The sequence below is a fragment of the Mercurialis annua genome, linkage group LG3 (genome assembly GCF_937616625.2).
Source record: "Mercurialis annua linkage group LG3, ddMerAnnu1.2, whole genome shotgun sequence".
In the NCBI taxonomy this organism is placed as follows: domain Eukaryota; kingdom Viridiplantae; phylum Streptophyta; class Magnoliopsida; order Malpighiales; family Euphorbiaceae; genus Mercurialis; species Mercurialis annua.
This window is the reverse complement of record NC_065572.1, coordinates 12,380,333-12,405,025: the sequence shown is the minus strand read 5'-3', so window position 1 is coordinate 12,405,025 and position 24,693 is coordinate 12,380,333. Positions and strand designations below refer to the sequence as shown.

The window sequence follows — 24,693 nt, the reverse complement described above, 5'->3', positions numbered from 1 at the left end:
GTATGTGGTCAACTTTTCTTTTTGAAAAGTACAGTGGCTAACTTATAATTAGCAAATTTAACTTTTCTTTTACCACTTTTATACTTTCTTAATCTCAAAAATATGGTTTCTCAATTTGGAAATTTTTTACATGTCTTATTTGAATTTCAATATAGAAGATTCAGGAGAGATTTTTGGCGATTAACACTCCATCTTTTTCAACTGTTTCTCATCTTGTCAAACCTTCTCCAATTAGTTTCTTTTTTTTACCATTCTAATTTTGAAAAGATGGTGAAAACTAGGTCGTATTCTGCTACAGCCGTTAACCACTCTCAAGCCTGCCGCTATCAAGATGCCGCCGTCGTAAGCCCGCCGCCACCACTGCCATTTTTACAAGGTACCGCTATCATAAGCCCCCATCGTCGCAAGCCTCCACCACAACCTGTTCATAGCAACATCTCATTTTTTAGATCCGGTTCCACCTCTGTTTTTTTTTCATAATCACCGCCGTTCTTCTCTTTTTCAAATCTAAGATCAAATCTGAAGATTAGGAGCGATTGTTCATTTATGAAAAACCATCCTTCTTTCCAGCGTCGTCGCCCCTTAGAAGTGGAAACGCCGCCGTTCTTCCCGCGACCTTCATTCACCATCAGCAGCGGCATCACTGCACTATTGATTTTTTAAAAAAATACTTATGTGTATCTGTAATATTATTTTTGGGTGTTGGTTAACCAATGGTTAACATTGGGTAAACCGTTGGTTAACTTGTAATAAATTTATTTTGATTATATCATTAATAAATCGTTAAAACTGGTGATGTGGTTACCCTTGGATAAACCATTACTTGTCCTACAATGATGCTCTTGTCGTTTTTATTGTAATTGGGATATTAGCAATGATGTAAAAATAATTAAGGTTAACTATATGCTTTCTAATGGTTAATTAATAGTTAACGAACTTTGTATGATTTTTTATATAAAACATGAATATATATTGATAATTTTTTTAATTACAGTTAACTAATATGTGACTAATAGTTAACTAACAGTTATTTTTATACGTATGATTAGTATTAAAATAATTGAAATTTGATGTTCAATTGTTTTTTTGTTATATATAATTTTGAAAATAATTAGGGGGTAATTATATGTTTCCTAACGGTTAACTATTAGTTAACTATACTTGTGTTGTTATCTAAAACATGAATACATAATGTTAATTATCTTTTTTTATTAGTTAAAGTTAATTAATAAGTGACTACTGTTTAATTGACAGTTCACTAATTTGGTGTACTGTTAATTTTAGGATATATTATTGTTAGATTTATCTAAAAATGATTTTATGATGTTAATAGTTTTTTTTATTAAATTTAATTTATTAATGGTTAATCACATGTAAACTGACAGTATATCAGTTTTTTTTATAAATAAATGAATTTATATTGTGTATTCATATTTGTTGATTGTTTATGATGAGTTGATGAATTTTTTGTTTTGCTGGATTTTTTCTGTTTCTTAAATGCTTGTTGTTTTCATTTTTTTTAATCATTTTATTTTTTTGGTTTCCCTTTTACCGTTTATGGCATATAATTCAAATTATCAGTTATTATAATTAGGGATTATTAAAAATTCTTAAATATTAATTACTATATATTTATGCTTTGAGATTTTGTAGGAGATTTTAATTCTTGTAACCACTTCCTTTATTTTTTATAGTTGACAGTAATCTTCAAATATCATAAAGTTATTTGTGCAATTTGGAAACTTAAAAAATACGTCATCAATTTTTTTTTGTCAACGTAAAAATCTAATTAAGTATACCCATGCAGGGTACTTATTTAAAGAAGCCTTTAATTATTTTAATTTTCTAATTTATTTTATATTTAAGATATTCTTGTCTCAATTATATAACTTTTGAATTGGTTTTAATTTTTCTTTTTTTAATTTTGGAGTATTTTACTTATCCGAGAATTATAGAATTTAATACCAAATATATATATATATATACTATATATAAAAGCACGGATGGGGGGGGGGGGGGACAGGCACATTTACCTTATAACCCTTTTTAATTTTTAGCTAATTGATCACTTAAATTAAGGTTTTATAGTAATTTGTTTAATTAATTTTAATATTAGTTTTTAATATTAGTATTGGAAAACTTCTCCCGTTGAAATTGTAACATATAATAAACTGATATTCAACAATATCATGCCAACCAGGAAAACTTTCCTTGGATTTGATGGCTCATTAAAGAACAAACTAAATGTTCATGAACATTATTCACGATCAATCTCTCCCTATGGTCACATGAAAAATAAATAGGCTAATCCATTTAACTACTACTAATTAACTTGGATAATCTCTATTCCCTTCTTCGGACCACTTGATTTCAAGTTAATTAATTAATTACTATTCTGGTAATCCAATTTCATGAACTCCACCGATGAAGTTAACAGACATTGTTGAATATTAAAACTAAAATTTGCAATTAATTTCATGACATAATTTACAAATGTATGGACTCTTTAAGATCAAAGTTCGAGTAGGAGTATTATTAAGATGATAGAAGTAAAAATAAATTAAAACTCCTAATACAATCTAGGTATGGACTCTTTAAATAAGAGTTCGAAATAAATTAAAACTCCTAATATAATCAAGATAACTTAATTTTCTCTATATATATAGAATATAGAATATAGAATATTTTACTTACATATTTCATTATTTTCTTCTTATTCTCTTCTCTGCATAACTATATTTTTATCTATTGCATTCAACATATAATGTCGTCTTCTTCTTCCGCTGATACTATGTCATCTTCTTCAATTAACAATGAAAGTAAATATTTATATTTTTCTTATTGATAATTTTTTTATTCATACCAAATATTATGGATTATATAATGAATTTTTTTTACAGCTACAATTAATTCTCTTGAAGTCGGTGATAAAGAGTGTGGAGCATTAAATTTTTAATTCTTCGTATATGTGATGTTGAAACATTCAAAAATAACAAACAAGCCAGAAAAATAATCTTGATTGATACGAAGGTAATACATTTTATTGTTTGTTTGCATATCGGATAGTGGTTGTCCTTCTCATCTAGCATTCATCTGCTCTATATTAAAATGCATACAATTCTAACTTCCACGTATAACCAAGGTTTTTGGAATATTTTAAACATAATCAGATTAGGTTATTATTATAATGCATTGCATGGGCACCAATTTATTGATGAGCATTGAATCACGCTGCATGCGAACCATCATATGCTCCTAATAAATTATTTTATCTTCCTACATAAGCTATTCACATATTAATTCCCAAAACTGTTGATCACCTTCTCATCTAGCCTCTATATTTTTTATATATATATTGTTGGGAATTTAATTTTAATTTATTTGAATTTCAATTCAGGGAATTAAAATTATGAATATACTGTGGGAAACAACAATCGAGAGATTTAATTTTGAAGTGGGAAAAACATACGGTTCAGTTGGAAGTATCAATCCTTTTTATTTAAATGTGCATGAAAAATATGAACTCACATTGACAGCATATAGTTCATATAATGAACATGACATAAGTATATCTAAAGAAATCGTGGTATATAATTTTAAATCTTATAAGGACGTGAAAGAATATGCCAAGAAACCACAAAAAGAAAATATATTAGGTATGTTTCTTAATTTTTCTACATTACTTATATATTTGTAAATATGAATATTATGTTTATAATTTTTTTTTGAATAGATTTTTTAGGTGTTGTAATGCACGTCAAACCCGCTTATCCTACCCAATTAAATGGTCATATGAAAAGAGAAATTACAATTGTATCCGAAAGGTAAGAATTTTTAATTTTTTAAAATAAAATAATTATTATAACTGAAAATTAATTTTTACTTTAAATATAGCTTCGAAAAATTACCTCTTGTCTTGTGGGAAGACTTAGCTGAAAATGAAGGTGCGACTATTGAAGAATTATTTAATAATGATGATGAAAAGCCAATAATTTCTCTATCAAATGTCAGAGCTCATATTTATAATGGTATGAAAAAATTCTTTTAATAAATATATATGTATATTATACTATATTTTTTTTATTTTATTCAGCTTATTTATACATTAATAGGGGAGATTCAACTATCGACGATCAAAATTAGTTTGGTGCAAGTAAATCCAAATACATTAGAAGTGAATGAATTGCGCAACATGTAAGTTAATCATTCAAATTTTTAATTTTAATATTTGTATTATCATTAAATTATTATACTGTACTAATATATAGTAAAATTATTCTAGCTATAATGACAAGATGTTGGACAATGGTGATACATGTTTCTTATCAAATATGAAAAGATATAAACAAGTACCTGAAGTTACTCTACACCAAGCAATGAATAAAGAATTTAAGGTGATTTATGATTTAAGTAAATTATTTATTTTTATTTTAAATTTAATAAATACTCATAAGTATAATTTATTTATTATAGGGGTTTGAATGTTATTTCAAAGCAACAATTGAAGAGATCGAAAATAAACGATCTGGTTGGTATAGTTCTTGTAAAAGATGCACGAGTATGGTTTTTCCGACTGCAATTGAGGACAAACATAAGTGCTCTAAATGTAATAATGATGATGCCAAATTTATTGATAGGCAATATAAATAAATAAATTTTTTTAATCTTAGCTTATTCATTGTTTTTATATTTATTAATATTAAGTGATTAAACAAATACTTTTTTTAGGTATATGTTGAAGTTTCGAGTGAGCGATGGAGATAATAAAGTGCGAATCACTATATTTGAAAATAGTGAAATATTATTAGGATGTTCAGTGAGCCAATATAAAAATTCAATAAAGGTATATGTTATTTCATTGATTATAAAATTGTCAAATTGTTAACTTTTTTATTAATTAATTTTTTTTATTGTAGGAAAAAAGAGAGGACTGTAAATACTATAAAAAATTGGCCGAGATGAAAGAAAAGGAATATTACTTTCTTATTCGATTGAGCAATAATGATAAACAAAAGACACATTTGAGAGCTTTTATCGCTGTGGAAATACAAGAAATTGATAAAATTGAAAAGATAATCAATATTGAAGATGAAGATGAAGATGAAGAGGCACATGAACAACCAAAACTTTTAAAGAAAATAAAAGTCGAAAAAAATTAAAATAGCTTATATGTAATTTATATTAAATTGCTCATAATTTTTGTTTAATTTTTTTTCGGTGTAATGAATTTAATTTATAATTACTCAGTTTTAATGAATTTTTTTTCAGTTCAATTTTTGTCTTTAATATAGATTTATTGGCTCATAGCCTCTCCTAAGGCAGATTGCAGAAGTGGCGGTGAGCTTTGTATCTTCAAGCAACACTCCAAAAGGGTACATCCCTCATCTTCTGCAATGTTTTCTAAAGCAGAACATGTCAGTTTTTCCTTGGAGAGATTAGTTATGATTGATAGAGAGGCTGATCAACAAGATCCTATGAGCTTTTCTTCAATGGATGTCTCTTCGTCAATCGAAAGAAGTAAAAGCGATAAACCGAAGAAACGGGTCACCTTTAAATTGCCTGATGAGGCTGATAAGATTATATTCTACTCTCCAAATTAGGGGAGTCGATAGACATGGGTAGGACATCCTTTTCACTTCATTTTGAATCCTTCATTTTAAGGATTACGAGTTTAAATATTTAAATTTCACTTCATTTTGAATCCTTTAGTTTTAAGGATTACGAGTTCAACTATATATAGGACATCCTTTTCAGGAAAATATTAGGAGAACCTCTTTCATTAAAAATCTATAACTTAAAAGGACTTTTAATTTAATTTTCCAATCGCATTGTATCTCTATATAAAGGACTATTAACTTAGATTTTATTCTCATCATTCAAAAAATAAATTCTTCTTAATATTTGTTCAAATTGAAGCTTTATAATATTCATAAGAAAGTAATTCAGGTTTTCTTTTTCTTCTCTTCAAAACCACTCATACTTTCTTATATTTCAATTAATTATGATTGAATTTATCTTATTGGATTTGTCCTCTAAAATTTAACTCTTTCTTTTGTCCTTATGTTCGGTTTAATATTATTAAGTGTTTCAGTGCTGTGTAATGCTTTTATGGATTAAATATTATACATGTTTTTATTTATCTTTTCCCCCTTTTTTCCTAAAAAAATTATGGAAGGATTTTTCATTTTGCTGTAGTATTTGGGTTAGTTCTAGCAGCAGTAACAATTAATATAAAAGAGACCATAATTTTTTTTAACTATTTTGCTGACTTAACTGGAAATTGGATTTCAGTTTGAATGTCTTTTGAATTTGATTGAACAGATTTTGTTAAATAATTTTTTGGTCGTCTGTTAGTTTCCTCCTTTCCTTTGGATTCTGTTAGTTTCCTCCTTTCCTTTGGATTCATTTGATAATTTATACTATTTTTGGCTTTTCAATTTAGGGATACGTTTCTTTTATTCCCTGCTGCTTTAACTATTTCAAAGATTTAAAGTGTTATATTTTAGTTTATAAGTATTACTATAATTTTAAAAATAAACTAAGTGCACTATTGACACAAATTCCAGATAATATTTATAGAAATACAAAGTTTTGAAATTGAAAGTTCAAAGATACTATTGTTTAAATTTGGCCATTAATAAAAAACCAGTAAACACTGGTCCGTTATTTTTTTTAAATTTAGTATTAGGTTTTATTTTTAATATTAAAAACGAAAAAAAAATATTTAGATTGTTTGGCCCTTCATCTCTTAATCTCTTTTAAAGAAAAACAAACAACTATTGTCGTTTTTTAACCTACAATGTGGAACATCAGTTGTGGATTTATAGTTTTAATGTTTTATTATGATGTTTTTATACAGATGCGGAAACTTTATAATCGCATGTCTGACAATCAAAAAACAATTGACAATCAAAGGAGATCGGAGCGGCGAAAAAATAAAAAGATGGAACAAAATCAAGATCAAAACGAAACCAACAAAAAACAGCGAGTGGATTGGTTATGTAGAGCTCTCCTAGAACCCAGTCAAGAAGAAGGTAAATTTATTTTTTCAATTATATTTGAAAAACTAATTTAAATACTTAAAAAATTTTATTCATAGTTTTGAATGAGTATAGACGCATAACACTTTAAATCACCTTTTAAACAGATCAAATTATTCACCATCCATTTTTCTCGCCTTTACATGAGCTGAAAAATGTACCTTCATGCACGTATTGCGGAGCAAAGAAATTTGAATACGAGACGCCAAGCTTCTGCTGCCAAAGTGGAAAGATCAAGCTGCAAACAACACGTCCCCCACAAGAATTATTTGAACTACTAACGTCAGAATCAGAAGACGCTATGGAATTTCAAAAAATTATCAGACTCTATAACAACGTCTTCGCATTCACCTCATTTGGAGCACGCATCGACAGAGAATTGACATCAAATAAATATGGGGTTTACACTGTGCGAATCCAAGGACAAGTGTACCATTACTTACCTCAGATAACACCTACAGATGAAACCCCAAGGTATTTCCAATTGTATTTTTATGACAGCATTAACGAAATACAACACAGGTTGAATGCAGCAGGACCCATTAAGTTGTGCGAGTCTGTGATGTCAAAGTTGAGAACAATTTTAGCAGACAATCCATATGCTAAAGTTTTCAAAAAGATAAACAATTACGAATCAATAGAAAATCTTAGTATATGGATTAAAAAAAACAACTCATCACAAAATAGACAATACAACGCTCCAACAGAAGATGATGTGGCAGGTATATGGGTGGAAGGAAATAATCCAGTCATCCCTTCAAAAAGAGAAATTGTAATACAGTCACATTCAGGAAAAGATTACAGGGTAATGCATTTTTTTGGATGTTATGACCCATTGGCATATCCGATTCTTTGCCCAAAAGGAGAGAGTGGATGACATCAAAACATAAGGATGCGTCATACACCAAACGACTCCGACATCGAGTCAGACATCGACTCAGACAATGAAGAGGATGGTTCTAATTTGCAAACAGCAACCTCGGCGGAAGGTATTCTACAGCATGAGGACAAAGGTAAATACACTAAACAATTTATTAAAATGACAATTTAAATTTAACACAATTTCCAATAAAATATTAACACTATTCAAATTTAATTGCTTTTAGGTGTCAAAAAGCCGAATCCAAAAAAGGTATCATGTCGGGAGTACTACTGCTACAATTGTCAAATTAGAGAAAATGGAAATTCTCTACTACTATTGACACAAAGACTGATGCAACAATTTGTGGTGGACATGTACATAAAGATAGAATCAACAAGGCTAGACTTCTTGCGAAATAAGCAGTCTCAAATACGATGTGAATTGTACCAAGGCATTGTAGACTGTGTAAAATCAGGAGAGACGAGAGGAATGCAGGTGGGAAAAGATCTTATTCTCCCGGCGTCCTTCATTGGAGGACCACGAGACATGCGCCGCAGATATCTTGACGCAATGGCTCTGGTACAAACTTATGGAAAGCCAAACCTCTTCATCACGATTACATGCAATCCAGACTGGAAAGAAATAAAAGAAGAGCTGCAATTGAATCAAACTGCACAAAATAGACCAGACTTGACTTCAAGGGTATTCCGAGCAAAGCTACAAGATTTAAAAGATCAACTTTATAAAAAGACAATATTCGGAAGAGTAGCGGCCCACGTACATGTCATAGAATTTCAAAAAAGAGGATTGTCGCATGCACACATGCTGATCATACTAAAACCTGGTCATAAAATAACCAGTCCAGACCAATTTGACAAGTTCGTCAGTGCAGAAATTCCAGATAAATATGAAAAAGAATTACATTCTTTGGTGGCAAAGCACATGATGCACGGACCTTGCGGAGAGGAAAATAAAAGTTCTCCCTGTATGATTGAAGGAAAATGCAGATTCAAATATCCAAGGACTTACTCTTCAAAAACAAGTCAAGGAAAAGATGGATATCCGGTCTACAAAAGAACAAACAACGGACGTGAGGTAATACTAATAAAATAAAAATAAAAATATAAAATAAAATGTATATTTAGATATAATATATTTGATGCATATTTACTATTTTACAGGTCACAAAAAAATATAAGAAGCTAGACAACAGATGGGTTGTGCCTTATAATCCTTACTTACTGACGAGATACGACTGCCATGTCAACGTAGAGGTACGCTTTAAACTATTACAAAAGTATAATTTTAATGCAAATAGAGAAAGTACTATGTATCAATTTTTAATTTAAAAACGAAAAGGCAAATTTAAGCTTAACTTTGGCTCACGGCTCAGGTATAAAATTTTCTGTAAAATTTGATTATCTTGGTGCACTTAAAAACTATACATAACCTATTAGTCTGTAATCGAAGGAATTTATTTATGTTGCTTATTTTAGTAACATTTCATCAATTGGTTGATTACAATTAATAGAGCTAAATAAGAAATGGGTGTTCATAATGTTATGAGTACTCATTAAGAATATTGCATGAGTTATCAAGTAGCATTAAGTTGGTTATTTGAGTGGTAGGACAAATTAGTCAAAATGATATTCTAACTTTCTTAGGAAAAGGTCATGTTTAGACATCATAGAGATTTCTGCTGCAAATAGGTTAACTCATAGACACATACCATAATATTTGCAAATAGGCCATCCCACACTTTTGCTGCGGAATAACCATTTAATAATAATTATTGATTGGCTATTTAATAACAGGTTATATGGTCATTTATAATTTAATAATTTCTACACTATAGATTTTAATAATATATGGAAACTTAAAAGAATAACTAAATAAGACAAAAAGAACATGCTAGACAGCAAGGCATAAGACAGAAATAAATAATTATGAAAAATGGGCTGCAGGAATTTCTATAGAAACAATTTCGATCGGCTAAAACATTAAAATGGGTTCAAATTATATTGTCTTTATATAACAATTATCGATAACTAAATTTTCAAATACTTAATAATATAAAATAATTGCAGATTTGTTCAGGTATGAAGGCGGTGAAATACCTATACAAATATATCTACAAAGGACACGATAAGGTTGCTGTATATATTGCTCCAGAAGATAAAAACGACAGAGGTATAGACGAAATACGACAATTTCAAGATGCAAGATGGGTATCAGCGCAGGAAGCTATGTGGAGGATATTTGAGTTCGACCTCAACGAGATACAACCAGCGGTCGTGAACCTACAGCTACACCTACCCAACAAACAAATGGTCTCATACTGGAAACATCAAAATCTAGAAAATTTAGTTGTTTGGGATGACGCCACAAAGACTATGCTGACGCAGTTTTTCAAAAAATGCTCTGAAGACGAGCACGCTGAGGGATTGCTCTACAGAGAATTTCCACAACATTATGTATGGAACAAAATGTATAAAATGTGGGAAAGAAGGAAAAAGGGAAATGTCATCGGTCGGGTAAATGCAGCAAATCCAATTGAAGGTGAAAGGTATTATATGAGGCTCCTATTAAGCCACGTCAAAGGACCAAAATCATTTGAAGATCTGCTTACAGTGGATGGCGCCAAATGCAATTCGTTCAAAGAGTCCGCAATCAAGAGAAATTTGCTCGAATCAGATCAAAGTGCATCAGAATGCATGAGCGAGGCGGTGGCTTTCCAAATGCCTACGGAGCTGAGAAGACTGTTTGCAATTTTATTGGTATACTGCGAGCCAACAGACGTCAGGCAGCTATGGGATGATTACATTGAAGACATGTGTGAAGATTTCAAACGGCTCCATGAAGATTCAGTGGAAACACAAATATCATTGACTATAAATAGCATTCAAAAGCACTTGCAGAGCATGGGAAAGGATATACAGAATTACGATTTGCCAAGAATTCCAGAAAATCAAGCACAACACCGGTCAAAAAATATAAGAGAGATAGAAGAAGAATTGGCAGTTGAAATACCAGCTGAAGATATTGATGCGGCAAATAACCTAAACAGGGAGCAAACATATGCATACAACACTATACTAGATAGAGCCAAATCTAACACAAGTGGAGTATTCTTTGTGGATGGGCCTGGAGGAACTGGAAAAACATTCTTATACAAGGCAATACTGGCGAAGATCAGATCAAGCGGTATGATAGCTTTAGCCACAGCAACTTCGGGAGTAGCAGCTGCAATCATGCCCGGAGGAAGGACAGCCCATTCCCGTTTCAGCATCCCTCTCAATGCAACAGAGACAACGGTGTGCGGCATATCAAAGCAAAGTGGAAAAGCAGAACTTTTAAGAAGAGCTAAGTTAATCATTTGGGATGAGGCGCCGATGGCCAAAAAATTTGCAATTGAAACAGTCGACCGAACCCTAAGGGACATAATGAGCTGTAATGACCCTTTTGGAGGAAAGATCATCGTATTTGGTGGAGATTTCAGGCAAGTGCTACCCGTGGTACCAAAAGGAACAAGAGAACAGACAGTTACTGCAAGCCTTGTCAGATCATATCTTTGGAATAAAATGGAAAAACTCAAACTAAGTACTAACATGAGAGCAAGATCGGATTTATCTTTTAGTCAATTTTTACTTAGAGTGGGCAACGGAGAAGAGCCAACAACAGAAGAAGATAATATAAGACTCCCAAATAAGATGATAATACCATACAATGCTAAAGAAGACAACGAGACGGCCTTGATTAATGCAGTATTTCCTAATCTGAAGGATAATTCATCATCACCGGAATACATGATGAACAGGGCAATACTGGCCACAAGGAATGAATTTGTTGACACCCTGAATCGAAAGATGATAGACTTATTTCCCGGCGAAACACAAATATATAATAGCTATGATCAGGCTGTGGATGATACAAATAACTACTATCAGGAAGAATTCTTAAATACTCTGCTACCCAATGGTCTTCCACCACATAGACTTGAGCTGAAAATTAACTGCCCGATAATACTACCGAGGAATTTAGACGCGGCGAACGGTCTGTGCAATGGAACAAGAATGGTATGCAAAAAGTTCGACAAAAATGTTATACATGCAGAAATAACGGTCGGCCAGCATGGAGGAAAACAAGTTTTATTACCAAGAATTCCTTTATCGCCGGCAGAAAATGAAGGATACCCATTTCACTTCAAAAGAAAGCAATTCCCAATAACATTATGCTTTGCAATGACGATCAACAAGGCACAAGGACAAACCATACCAAACGTCGGAGTTTACTTGCCGCAGGATGTATTCTCGCATGGACAGCTTTATGTGGCATTATCAAGAGGAGTGTCAGCATCGACCACTAAAATATTGGTCAAGACGGATAAGCCAAATAAAAAGAAAGACACGTATATAAAAAATGTGGTCTACAAAGAAATTTTCAACTCTGAAAGGTAAAATTCTCTTAAAAAATAAACGTCCTTTGATTTATACATTAAAATATACAAATGTTAATATTCTAATTTTCAATTTTTTTATTCTTGCAGTGAGCTGGTGTACTAATAAAGAAGATGTACCTTATAAAACTAATAATTATTAGCTTTTATATTGTTTATTTAAATTTTGTAAATTTTTTTAAATTATTACAATTTAAAATTTCCATCAAATTCTCGAGGAAAATCAGTAGCTCCTCATTGCATCACCATCTATAAATAAAAGCATAAACATAGCAGGACATCCAAATAAAAATGCCAGGATTATAATAAAAGAAAAATTTCAAATTCACTATATCTACCCTATCCACTTTAAATTAAACATTAAAAAAAAATTGACGAGTCACATTACGAGCCACGTGTGTAGCACTTAAGGCGATACTAGTTAAATATAAAAGAATGAATTTTTGTGGAGATTGAATCGAGATTTTGAATTTCATTATATCTCACTGTATATTTTAGCGGCACCAAAACTTAGTGTGTTTCCACTTGTTAAAATTATAGAATTTGAGAAGAATTTCACAGAGATTCCTCCTTTTTTTAAACCACTATCTACCCATTACCAAACTCTCTTCTTTTTGCTCTCTCTGCAACAAAAATGGGAGCTTTTTGCAACCAAGACAACTCTTTTACACCACTAAATGGATTCCCTGTATCCCCTAATCCCAGATTACTCAAACATGTTCATGATAATGTCCATGGCAACATCTATCTCGATCCTGTATGTGGTTTTTTTTTTTAAACTTTTTGAGGGAATTTTGTTTCTGGGGTTTTTAAATTTTGATTGGTAGTCATTTATATGTTAATTTTGAGTGTTTTGTTGTTAATGTTTTTGTTGGTTTTGCAGCTTTCTTTGAAGTTTATGGATACTGAGCAGTTTCAAAGGCAAGTTTTGTTCATAAGTTTACTGGTTTTTCTTTGCAATTCTATGTATTATGTGTTGATATGTGACTTTTGTTTTGCATTACAGGCTTCGTGAGCTCAAACAGTTAGGTGAGTTTTGTTGCTCCTTGGTTTTATTTTAAGTATTAGAAAGAAAGTTAAGTTTACATACTTGTTACAAGTTTATACCTTATGTATCTTTCTCTTTCGGTGTGTCTGTTGGAAACTCGAATTAATGATTACTGTGAAGTCTAGCAACGTGTATTTACCGCCTTGTGGAAATGATATCGAATGTAAAACTTTGCTCAATTCTTCATGCCATTCTTGTTGACTGATATCATGTTATTAGTTACAAGGATTGAACTTTAGCAACTACGGCCTTTTGAATGTTATAATTGATTGAGTAAGGTTTGATTTTTTCATGTCTAGATTAGGGTTATGCTGCATCAACTAGTTCATATAAAACATGGTAAAACGATAAAAGTATGTGGAAGTTAATCGGGCTTTTGGCTGTTTTAATGTATTGGGTTTATTTGTTTTCTTTTGCATGTATCGTTCATGGTATAATGTGATATCTTTGACATCTATCTTACTCATAAGCACTCATGATTTAAACAGCTTAATGTATCATACCTCATGAACTTACACTGTACATAAAGTTAGATTACGTAAATTAAATATGTTTTTGTTGGGGTTTAGGTGCAACCCACCTGGTTTATCCTGGGGCAACACATTCCAGATTTGAGCATTCTCTTGGTGTTTATTGGCTTGCTGGTGGAGCTGTGGAAAGGCTGAAAACTTACCAGGTGCGAACCTGTTGTCTTTTTTACATGTTCTGATCCTTCTAACTGTTACGGTTCACCTAATTAGGGGAAAAAAATTAACTGCAGCAGTTTTATTTCATTTTTTCTCGCACTTATATCCTTATATTTACATGTAATTCTTCAATTAATTATAGGGTTTGGAGCTAGGTATTGATCACTTTGATGTCCAGACAGTGAAGCTTGCAGGTCAATTATTGTCTTTAACTTAAAGTTGATTGTGATTCTGTTTGAAGTCAGCTATTCTTTTTAATAGTTCTATAATCTGTTATTCCATTTTGTAGGACTTCTGCATGATGTGGGCCATGGTCCGTTCAGTCACTTGTTTGAACGTGAGTTTCTCCCCAGAGTTACCAATGGTGCAAAATGGTATGCTTTATGTCTTAGATGGTCTTAATTAGACCACTTCATTGACATATGAAACATTAGCATCCAATCTGATAGTATGTCCTTCTTTGCGAACATTATGTTTTCCTAGCAAACTGGTGCTTATGCGATGAACATAAAAAAACTATGATGATTACTGGCTCTTCTTATTATTTTCCTGTAGATTTATTTTGAGACAGGTTTCTGTACTTCTGCATGTGTGTTTGTGTTTTCATCATGCTGCTACTTATTCATTAGGTGCCATGTAATTTAAGAGGTTTTTTCTTTTAGCTAATTACCTTGGGCAGACTTTGTGTTTTCGTTTGTTGTTTTTCCTAGTGAACTTTACTTCCAAGTTTTAACGAGTTTGTAGGTTTCTTGCTTATCTAATTTTAGTGTAACTATATTTCTTAGGTGTCACGAACAAATGTCTGCAAGAATGGTTGACTACATTGTTGATGAGCACCATATTGATGTTGAGTCGGAAATGATGAGAAGAGTTAAGGTATAACATTCTGTTCGATCACTTCTATTGAACAGTAGTGATTGTTATGGGAGTTATAGATGCACACAATTGTGTAGGTGCTGCCACAATCTTTTCCAATTGAAGTTTGAATAGAATAACAGAGGAAAAATGATCATTTCCATGCAAAGTACATTACAAACTTGAAAATATTTCCACCAACTGGTTCCTTTAGGAGTTTTTGGTGTGTTCATGCTTGGAAGCCTAAGACTTGTTTCATTCTAATTCTTCATGCCACAATAGTATCAGTAACAAGAGTACAGTAAAACTCTTATATTTTTGGAATAAATCATTGAATGACTCGTATGTAGATGATGAGCAGCTTCATCATGTTCTTTTATTTTTTTATATATCATTCACAATTCAGTATCTGTAAATGTTTAACTTATATTTACTGTTCTATGTTTTGTCTCTCTCCCATGTATGTGTGTGAGTATAGTTTTTTTTTCCTTCTAAGTTTATGATGTGGCTTACTACTTAACATTGTTAATGTAGTCTTATTTGTTTTCAGGATATGATATTAGCTAGCTCGGAGTTTGCACAGACAAAAGTAAGGACTTTTTCCTAGGCTCTTTTCTCACATACTACATTTGGTGAATGTAACATGTTTATTCTGTACTGAATTTATGATTCTCATTATATAAGATTTATAGTATTTTCTTTAAAATACAGGAAACAAAGGAGAAGCGCTTCTTATATGATATTGTTGCAAATGGTCGAAATGGAATCGATGTAGACAAGTGAGGTTTATAGGTTCTTCCAGTAATAACCTCATGATTTAAATTTCTTACTTGAAGCTTCATTATAATGCTTGCGATGGGATTCTAACTGAAGGTTTTGTTGTCATAGGTTTGATTACATTTCCCGTGATTGCAGAGCTTGTGGTATAGGATGCAGTTTTGAGTTTCCAAGGTTATCATTAACGTCCTCCGGTTGAGTTTATTTTGCTACTGGTCATAATAATGTTTCACAACCTAGCAAACAATAAATGAATTTGACAGAAAAGTCTTCTTGGTTTGTTACATTGTAGGTTGATGGAGACAATGCGGGTAATGGGTGATGAAATTTGCTATCGTGCTAAGGATTGTTAGTATTGCTATATATTTCAAAATCATTTAGATCTGATCTTCATTATCTCTTTCCTAATGCTGCTGACTATTTTGTTAGATCTTTCCATCTACAAGTTGTTTGTCACTCGTGCTGACCTTTATCGGACTGTTTATACTCATCCAAAAGTAAAGGTAAAGCCAGGACGAGTTCTTTGCTAGTATAATATTCTTGGTGCATACTGACATGTAATTGTTAGCCAATTTAGTTCCATTTATTTCCTTATGAAATTGAACCATCATTTGAACTATTGTTTTTCATTGATATTTACTTGCTTAAAATTATTGGGACCCTATTTCAGGCAATCGAGCTTATGCTAGTTGATGCCTTGTTGAAGGCAAATGATTATCTGCAAATATCATCTTATATTGAAGATCCTTCTGAATATTGGAAGGTAACAATGATCTTTCTGATATAATATTATTATAAAAGATTTAATTTCTTTTACTTGATTATGCTTTATTGCTGGAATTGCAGCTAGATGACACAATAATCAAAACTATCGAGACAGCTCCTGATGTAGAACTGAGGGAGTCTAGGGATTTGCTTCTGCGGATACGTCGGAGAAACTTGTACCAGGTAGAGCAGCTTGCTAACATTTCAGTTTCTCTTGTATTAAAATAATTTGCCCCTTGTCTTTTATCTTGCAACTGGTTAATATGGTCAACATTGTAAATTCTGATTCTTTTGTGTATACTGTATGTTATCATTTTAAGCTAAATACTCTATATGATTCGAAAAACTGAAGAGTATTTTTTTTTGGTTTCATTTTTATCTATGGCAGTTCTGTAATGAGTATGCTGTTCCTAAGGACAAAGTGGAAAACTTCAAAGATGTCACAGCAAAAGACATTGTTTGTTCGCAGGTTTTCACATAATTCTTGCCATTAAAATTTCCGCTGGAATGCTGTTAAAATGTTTTCTCTTTCTACGGAAAGAATTTACTGCTAAGGAACACTTTTAATTTGCAGAAAAATGGTGGTGTTTTACTGAAGGAAGACGATGTTGTAGTAAGCAATGTTAGGATTGATTTGACTTGTGGAAGACATAATCCTCTTGAAAGGTACTTCAATTATGAGCCATCTACATTACATTTGAATAATGTCTCTCTTATCCTTGTAACTTTGGGCTGAATAGTTCACTCCACTGACTATTTCCGTCTCTGTTTTCTATTTCTCCTGGATCCATATCCTCTCCAGAATCAATTTTTTCCAGGTACTTGACTCACTATCTTGATTTAAGTATACACATATTTCAGTTTCGATTCTCAGAATTAACTGGCTACATAAATAACTTTGTTTGGTTCGATGTTCGTAGAATGGAACAATTAGAAATTCTTGAAAGAATGACTGTAGTAATGGATTTGCAGTGTTATGAATTGATTGTGTTTAGTCGTAGTCTTTAGAATAAGCAATTTATATTATCTAAACAATATGATGTAACTTGCCCTTTTTGTTGCATATTTTTGATGTAAACTATAAATTTTTCTTCTTATGATGATCACGAACTAGACTTTGCTGATGGTTTATTTAAACAGCAGGATGTTAACAGTTTTCCAACAAGCAACCTAAACATATGATCTTTGTACAATGTCTTGATTATTTTGATGCTGTAATACATTCAGGATTATGCGAGTGATGAGAAATTTCCGATATCTGATGATCGCATCAGTCACTTGCTACCAGCGTCTTATCAAGATATGATAGTGAGGGTCTACTCGAAAAAGCCTGAAATGGTGCGCCAACTCATTTAAAATTACGCAGGAAACATCTTGTCTGACTTTATTCTGCACCTGTCTAACTTGTGTTGCGTAATACCATTTTTCAGGTAGCAGCAGTATCCGAGGCTTTTGAAAATTTCCAGTTGAAAACTTATGGGATAAAGGCACAAGTACATGCAACTCCGGAGAAGAAGAAACGCCGTATTTGAGGTTTCTAAACTGTAATTATTTATAATCCTTTTACTTTATATAGAAAATCAACATAATATGACATGGTTGCCACAGAACAAACCAATACAGTTTTGATATCATATGATATGCAAGAGTAAGTTTATTTCACGACGCCTTCTCTTCTGTCAGAGTTGTTCCTGAACCTTGAATTTGAACGGCATTTAGTCATTTTATTAAGTAAAATTGTAGAGTTGAAGGGACTGAATTTTTTTCCTCCATTGACTGGCAAATGCCTACAATTTTGTAAAGTCAAATTGTCTTTTAGTTTTTGTAATTTCTATCGATTCGAAAAGGTTGTATTATATTTTTGATTATCAGAAAAGATTGAGCTGAGCGGACCTCCGGTTCCTAATTGAGCCGGTTGAAACAGCCGGTGCAATTTGGTTCTTAAGTCAATGATATTTATCACTCAAACAAATGCAGTTGTGTTTGGATTGGAGTAGAAAAGATATTTGTTTGAGAGAATTAGCTAATTACCTATATTAGAAAAATATTAGCATTTGGTAACCCTAAAATTCTAACTTGATTTACATACCCCAAGCGTGTCAGCCACTTATGTTTTTACTCTGCGTTTTATTTTTTATACTCCACTTATACCTAACATGTTTTATTCATAGTTTCTTCTTCTTCTTCTCTTCTTCATCTCATTTAAAGTGAAAAAAATAATAACAAATCAACAATTAAATTCAAAATCTTCAACTTATAACAATTCAACAAATTGATTTTTCTAATTCTATCATTATTTTTTAAAAATTTATTGTGATTTTCAAATTTAATTTCGATCTGCTCGAATTTTTAATTCGTAATCAAATAGTTTCAAATTTCACTTCGAATTCAAATCTAACGATCATAACTTTCTCCAAAAATAAAGAAAACTATAAATTATTAATTTACTTGTTCTCATTAAAAATCTATTAAAAACGGTTTCAAACACAGTTTCAATTGCAGTTTCAAACCGTTTACAAAAGTTTCAAACAGTTTAATACAGTTTCTAAAAAACGCTTTCAAACAGTCTAAAAAATAACAGTTTCAAAAAACAGTTTCAAACCGTTTACAAAAATTTCGAACAGTATAAAACAGTTTCAAACCGTTTACAAAGGTCTCGAACAGTCTAAAAAGTTTCTAAAAAACACTTTCAAACAGTTTAAACAATAACAGTTTCAAACAGTATAAAACAGTTTCAAACCGTTTACAAAGTTTTCGAACAGTATAAAACAGTTTCGAGAAAACAGTTTCAAACGATTTCTAAAATTAATTTAAAACATTTGAAAACCAGGTCAAAATATCATTAATGAAGAACATTACGATTTTTTCAAAAGAAGTTGTAAAAAATTCCAAAAAACGATGCTACAATAATTTAAAACAACATAGAAAAAAAATAGAAGAAGAAGAAGAAGAAGAATTTTCTCATCTATCACCATCATATTATCTCTTAGACTCTTTTTTTATTCAAATTTTTTGTCTTATAATTCATTTGTATAATGTGTAAAATAGAAAAAGCAGATTCGAAAAAAAACGAAGAAAAAAAGTTGCAGAGGAAAGAAGAAGAAGAAGAGAGAAAAAGAAGAGAGAGAAAAAGGGAAAAATGAGAAGGAAGAAAGAGAAAAAGGAGAGAGAAAAGAAAAAATTAAAAAAAAAGGAGAAAGAGGAAAGAGAAAAAAGAGAGAGAAAACGAGGAGAGAGAAAAAATGAGATATGCATGTGTTTTTAGAAAAAGGAGAGTAAAAAACAAATAAGTTATTGAGAAAATCACATTTTTACCACATTAATTAATCAGTATTTCACAAAATACCACCTAACTCTCCTATTTTACATTACTACCAAAAACAATCAAAACTTTTCACCACCACCATCCCTATCATATGATGCCACGTGTAATAGATAGCTCATTACTGTTAGTGAGAATCTACCACGGGATCCGCGCCTTATTTGTTGTTGCATTCTCTTAAAACACGGGTTTCTTTCCTAGCTGATTCAAATAACACTTGATTTTTTCCTTTTTTAAAAGATATCAAATCAAAAACACATCACAAATACACAAAATATACCATCGTCTTCTTCCTCAAAAATAGCATCGTCTTCTTCCTCAAATCTTTTATCTCAAATATTGTATCATCATGGAATCTATTCCAGTGATGATACAACACAAAGGCAATTGGATTGAAGCAAATCAATATGCAGATTTTGAAGTTATTGGTGTCATGATTCCTCAAAATTCTACATATTTGGATCTTCTACACATAATAGCACAAGAAATACAAGTAAATTTGGAAAAACAGAATATTGAGATAAAATATCAAGTAAAGATTCAGTATCCACCACTCAAAATCAGTGATGATTCAAGCTTCAGATTTTACTTAGAAATCAAGAAAAAGGAAATCGACTTCACTATGTATCCTCTCTGCATAGTAGTTATCAGTGATACTAGCCAGATACAGACAATTCTTCCAGATGCAGCAGCAAGTATTTCAACAGCTATTTCAGAATCAAACAGAGACCAAGATACCATATCGATACACGATAGATACATGTTTGATACATTCGACGAAATAGGTCAGTATACAAAACTTCTTGCAATTGATACAATAGACTGTAACGATGATCAAAATCAAGAATCAGTATCAGATCCACTACAAGATATAGATCTGACAGTTGGAAAAACTTTCAAAGATAAAGCTACTCTTCAAGCATGCTTACGACTTCATGCAATCAATAATCACTACCAACAAAAGACAGTTAAATCATGCCAAAAGAACATTTTTGTAAAATGTATCGATGATACATGTCAATGGTATCTGAAAGCGTCAATTAATGTTCACACAAAACAGTTCATCATTCGTAAACAAGACATGAACCACACATGCCCGATAGAGACCAGATTCAGCAATCAAAAACAAGCATCAGCATCACACATAGCGGCATCCATCAAAATGAAGTATCTCAATGTCAAAGCAACATACACACCAGTAGATATAAGGAATGATATGCAGACTTTACATGGAGTCAAGATCAGTTATATGATGGCTTGGAGATCAAGAGAATTGGCCTTTGAAATGTTAAGAGGAAAGCCTTGTGAATCTTACAAATCGCTGCCTACTTTTTTATATATGCTTGGAACTAGAAACCCGGGATCTAGCATAGACATACAATTGAGAGATGACAGCACATTTTTGTATGTATTTACAGCATTAAAAGCTTCAATTACAGGATGGCAGTATTGCAAACCAATAATTGTAGTTGATGCTACATTCTTAAAGGCAACATTTGGTGGCACACTTCTTGTTGCAACAGCTCAAGATGCAGCTGGAAAGCTGTTTCCTCTAGCATTTTCTGCTGTGGATTCAGAAAATGATGACTCATGGCATTATTTCTTCACTAAAATAAAACAGGCCTTTGGAACAAGAGAAGGTATCTGCATTGTATCAGATAGACATCTCAGCATAGAGTCAGCTATTAAAAGGATTTATCCTGAAGCTACTCATGGCGTATGCATGTTTCACCTTCTCAATAACCTCAAGACAAATTTCAAGAGAAATGCCAAGAAACTTAAAGAACCTTTCTTTGCAGCAGCAAGAGCATACACTGAGGTTGAATTTGACTACCACATGAAAGTGTTGGACAGCTTAGATGCTCGAGTAAGACCATTTCTTCAGCAAATCAAATATGAAAGGTGGTCAAGGGTACATTCTCTCAAAAACAGGTATAAAACTATGACATCTAATTTAGCTGAATCATTAAACGCAGCAATATTACATGCAAGAGAACTGCCGATCACAGCCTTATTTATGCACCTACATGACCTCCAACAAGAGTACTCATACAAACACAGAAAAATTGCTATCGATACAGTCACAACACTTTCAACCATCCATGAAGATATACTTCTGCAAAATTACATTAATTCACTGAAACTACAGGTATGTAAAACTCATATTAGATAGTACAGCACTATTTTATGTTGTATATATTATATATCTGCTTTTCTGTGAAGTTCATAAATTTCTGTCTTTTTTAATGTATCAAATATGTATATAAACGGTATCTTGCTATTGTTTTTATTATACTAGGTGAAACCATCTTCAGATGATATCATAACAGTTCTCGAGAATGGTAAAAAGTACACAGTCAACATGGTCGAGAGAACATGTACATGCAAAAAGTTTGATATCGATGAAATTCCTTGTAAACATGCCATAGCATTTCTAGCCGACAAGAAGATTGAACCTTATGCGTACTGCTCAAGATACTATACAAATGCAGCTATGTTAGCGACATATTCTGAAACTGTATATCCATTGGAGAAGGAAGAAGAATGGATTATTCCAGAACATATCAAGAACATGATTGTCAAACCACCCCAACATAGAACACGAACTGGAAGGCCTAAAAAGGGTAGGTACCAGTCAAAGTGGGGAAATCCGAAAAACGATCCAAATCAAGGGCAATGTGGAAAATGCGGACACGCTGGACATAATAGGAAGACATGCCGAAACAAGCCAAAAGATACCTAGATTATTCATTTCTTTCAGTGTTTTTTATTATAGTTTAAACTTCCAAGTATTATATACAATTCTGATACATTAAAGAGTGATGTATGTCAATTTCTAATTGCGTAGAACATACATATCTGATATTATATTAAATGTCAGATACATATATTATACAGGTTTGATACATATATGATACACAAAATAATACATACAGCATCACAAAAACAATTACATATGTATATCTGGTAACATGTTAAATTCAGATACATATATTATACCTGTAAGATACATAAATGATACATTCAACTTAAAAAAAAGTGCAAGTGTGAATAAAAAGGAATATTAAAGTAAAAGATTACTTCATTAATTCAAACAAAAAACATTGTTTACTTCATTAATTCAAACAAAAAACAGTGTTCAAACAAACCTAAAAAATAAAACACACAAAAAGCATAAAAAAACATTGTTCATTCAAAATAACAACTACAGTTTCAGTTTTCCAGCTCGAATCTTGTATCTTTTTGCTTTCACATTCCCATCCTTTTGGTTCTTGTCCTGATAACTCTCTGATTCACTGACAACATGAAACATATTCTTCCATTTTCCATACTTATAAAGACAAAAAGCCAAACGCTTTCGATGGGAATTCACATCAAATTCTTTTGTAAGCTCTTGCTCTCTCCCATGCACAATATATTCAGCAAAAGAGAATGCAAAAACTCCACAATCACTGCATAAAAAAAACACAAAATACATGTCAGATACAATATATATATAAAATAAATAAAATTACAAAAACTATACTTACTTGAACTGTTGTTCTGGCAGGTCATATTTAACAATCAACTGAAAAGAATCTTCTAATCCTTGACTTGTATAGAACGGTGAACGCAAGTCAGAAAAGGGATTATCTTTGAACACATCTAACTTGGAAAGAAATAAAGGAAGATAAGAGGCATAATTATTCCCAATCAGTCTAGTTGACGAAGCACTCAAAGTTGAACGCATGGAATTATAGATTGTGATCGTCCTGAGCTTAAAATCCAGTACTGCAAGGGCCCAATGATTATTTGAAGACACATGGAAAGGGATCAGCACAAATTCACACTCAGCCCATGGAGTATTCGCAATCATACGTTTGCCACGTATATACTGAGAAATTGGATGATCTTCATAAATCAGGTCTCGGTCTCCGGTATCCTTGAAAAGCCTCACAAAAGATTGAAAAGTTTGATCGAAATAATTGTCAGTTGTTGTGAACTTCATTTGTATGCTACTGTTATATTTTCCTTTCTTCCTCAGATAGTAAAATAAGATATCCATGTGCTGCATTAACAAAATGTATTGTAAGTGTACTAAAATTATCTTTAAGTAAAATACATGTATCAAATGTGTATCATATGTGTATCACAACTAAATAATAAACAACAATTACCCGTGTATTCAATGACTGTCCACCATACTCCAGAACGAAAAAGAAATCTTTCGCATCAATGACATCAACACCAAAATTGAAAGGAGGATTGATAGAATTTTCTGTTTCCTTAATAAATCTTCCTCTGCAAACAAAAGATATCAAAAACTATAAAATATCAATAAAAAAAGCTTAAATCTAAACAAAAAAGAGCTTACTCTTTGGCCTTGGGATATCTCAAATGTCCTTTACCAATCCAGTCATGATACTCCGGATATTCATCGCACATTAAAACATCTCCTAAATTATTGTCCAATGGACACAATTTAGGAACAACAAAAGTAGCATTCTCTATGCGGTATTCGTTGTTTCCAGAACTGAATTCAGCCAAGTATGGAGATTTCAATAAAATACTTGGCTTGATATTCCGTTTGTTATCCATAGGAGTAGTAAAATTCTTCTTCTCAGAAAATAGAACCTCATCAGCAACCATTTTCACATCAGCTTCACTTGCTCTCCCCATAGAAAACTAAAATTTAGAAAAAAACAATTATAACATAAATATACATAACTGATACATATTTGATACCATATTGATACAAAACATACCTCGCCAGCAGCCATTTTCACATCAGCCATTTCCAAACCAACCTGACTTACATTCTCAACAGGGGCCTAAAAATTAAAATACAAATAAAAAATAAAAAATTAAGCATGAAAAAATTAATTTCAGGAAAGTAACAATT

General features: G+C 31.8%; 4 protein-coding genes across 4 annotated transcripts; 3 read left to right on the top strand and 1 right to left on the bottom strand.

The window, feature by feature from the left end:
- The first annotated feature begins 7,188 nt into the window (after window positions 1-7,188).
- LOC126672278 (uncharacterized) lies at window positions 7,189-12,464 on the top strand. Its single transcript, XM_050366226.2, has 5 exons — window positions 7,189-8,053; window positions 8,147-8,997; window positions 9,084-9,176; window positions 9,990-12,355; window positions 12,449-12,464. Exons 1-5 carry the CDS (start codon window positions 7,933-7,935, stop codon window positions 12,462-12,464), a joined length of 3,447 nt encoding a protein of 1,148 aa, XP_050222183.1. The 5' UTR covers window positions 7,189-7,932.
- Window positions 12,465-12,817: 353 nt separating this feature from the next.
- Window positions 12,818-18,261, top strand: LOC126675178 (uncharacterized). The gene is made up of 19 exons (XM_050369779.2): window positions 12,818-13,115; window positions 13,242-13,279; window positions 13,365-13,387; window positions 13,976-14,082; window positions 14,235-14,286; window positions 14,382-14,466; window positions 14,878-14,968; window positions 15,498-15,536; window positions 15,659-15,726; window positions 15,836-15,898; window positions 16,017-16,072; window positions 16,154-16,227; window positions 16,395-16,487; window positions 16,571-16,672; window positions 16,878-16,958; window positions 17,064-17,155; window positions 17,292-17,307; window positions 17,717-17,827; window positions 17,920-18,261. The coding sequence occupies exons 1-19, from the start codon at window positions 12,993-12,995 to the stop codon at window positions 18,019-18,021; spliced, it is 1,416 nt and encodes a 471-aa protein (XP_050225736.1). The 5' UTR covers window positions 12,818-12,992; the 3' UTR covers window positions 18,022-18,261.
- Window positions 18,262-20,160: 1,899 nt separating this feature from the next.
- Window positions 20,161-22,554, top strand: LOC126672277 (uncharacterized). The gene is made up of 2 exons (XM_050366225.2): window positions 20,161-21,960; window positions 22,111-22,554. The coding sequence occupies exons 1-2, from the start codon at window positions 20,161-20,163 to the stop codon at window positions 22,552-22,554; spliced, it is 2,244 nt and encodes a 747-aa protein (XP_050222182.2).
- Window positions 22,555-22,851: 297 nt separating this feature from the next.
- Window positions 22,852-24,618, bottom strand: LOC126674628 (uncharacterized). Its single transcript, XM_050369108.2, has 5 exons — window positions 24,557-24,618; window positions 24,166-24,476; window positions 23,969-24,092; window positions 23,342-23,859; window positions 22,852-23,263 (listed from the first exon to the last, which is right to left on the bottom strand). Exons 1-5 carry the CDS (start codon window positions 24,584-24,586, stop codon window positions 23,017-23,019), a joined length of 1,230 nt encoding a protein of 409 aa, XP_050225065.2. The 5' UTR covers window positions 24,587-24,618; the 3' UTR covers window positions 22,852-23,016.
- Between the last annotated feature and the right edge of the window lie 75 nt (window positions 24,619-24,693).

Excerpts from the sequence above, each read along its gene's own strand:
- LOC126672278 (XM_050366226.2), top strand. The coding sequence starts at position 7,933 with ATGCGTCATACACCAAACGACTCCGACATCGAGTCAGACATCGACTCA. Across the intron at positions 8,998-9,083 it reads GAACAAACAACGGACGTGAG|GTCACAAAAAAATATAAGAA; the intron begins GTAATACTAATA and ends ACTATTTTACAG. Across the intron at positions 9,177-9,989 it reads ACTGCCATGTCAACGTAGAG|ATTTGTTCAGGTATGAAGGC; the intron begins GTACGCTTTAAA and ends AAATAATTGCAG.
- LOC126672277 (XM_050366225.2), top strand. The coding sequence starts at position 20,161 with ATGGAATCTATTCCAGTGATGATACAACACAAAGGCAATTGGATTGAA. Across the intron at positions 21,961-22,110 it reads TTAATTCACTGAAACTACAG|GTGAAACCATCTTCAGATGA; the intron begins GTATGTAAAACT and ends TTATTATACTAG.
- LOC126675178 (XM_050369779.2), top strand. The coding sequence starts at position 12,993 with ATGGGAGCTTTTTGCAACCAAGACAACTCTTTTACACCACTAAATGGA. Across the intron at positions 14,083-14,234 it reads AAAGGCTGAAAACTTACCAG|GGTTTGGAGCTAGGTATTGA; the intron begins GTGCGAACCTGT and ends AATTAATTATAG. Across the intron at positions 15,727-15,835 it reads AATGGAATCGATGTAGACAA|GTTTGATTACATTTCCCGTG; the intron begins GTGAGGTTTATA and ends TTGTTGTCATAG.
- LOC126674628 (XM_050369108.2), bottom strand. The coding sequence starts at position 24,586 with ATGGCTGATGTGAAAATGGCTGCTGGCGAG. Across the intron at positions 24,093-24,165 it reads AGATATCCCAAGGCCAAAGA|AGGAAGATTTATTAAGGAAA; the intron begins GTAAGCTCTTTT and ends TTTTGTTTGCAG. Across the intron at positions 23,860-23,968 it reads GACAGTCATTGAATACACGG|CACATGGATATCTTATTTTA; the intron begins GTAATTGTTGTT and ends TTGTTAATGCAG.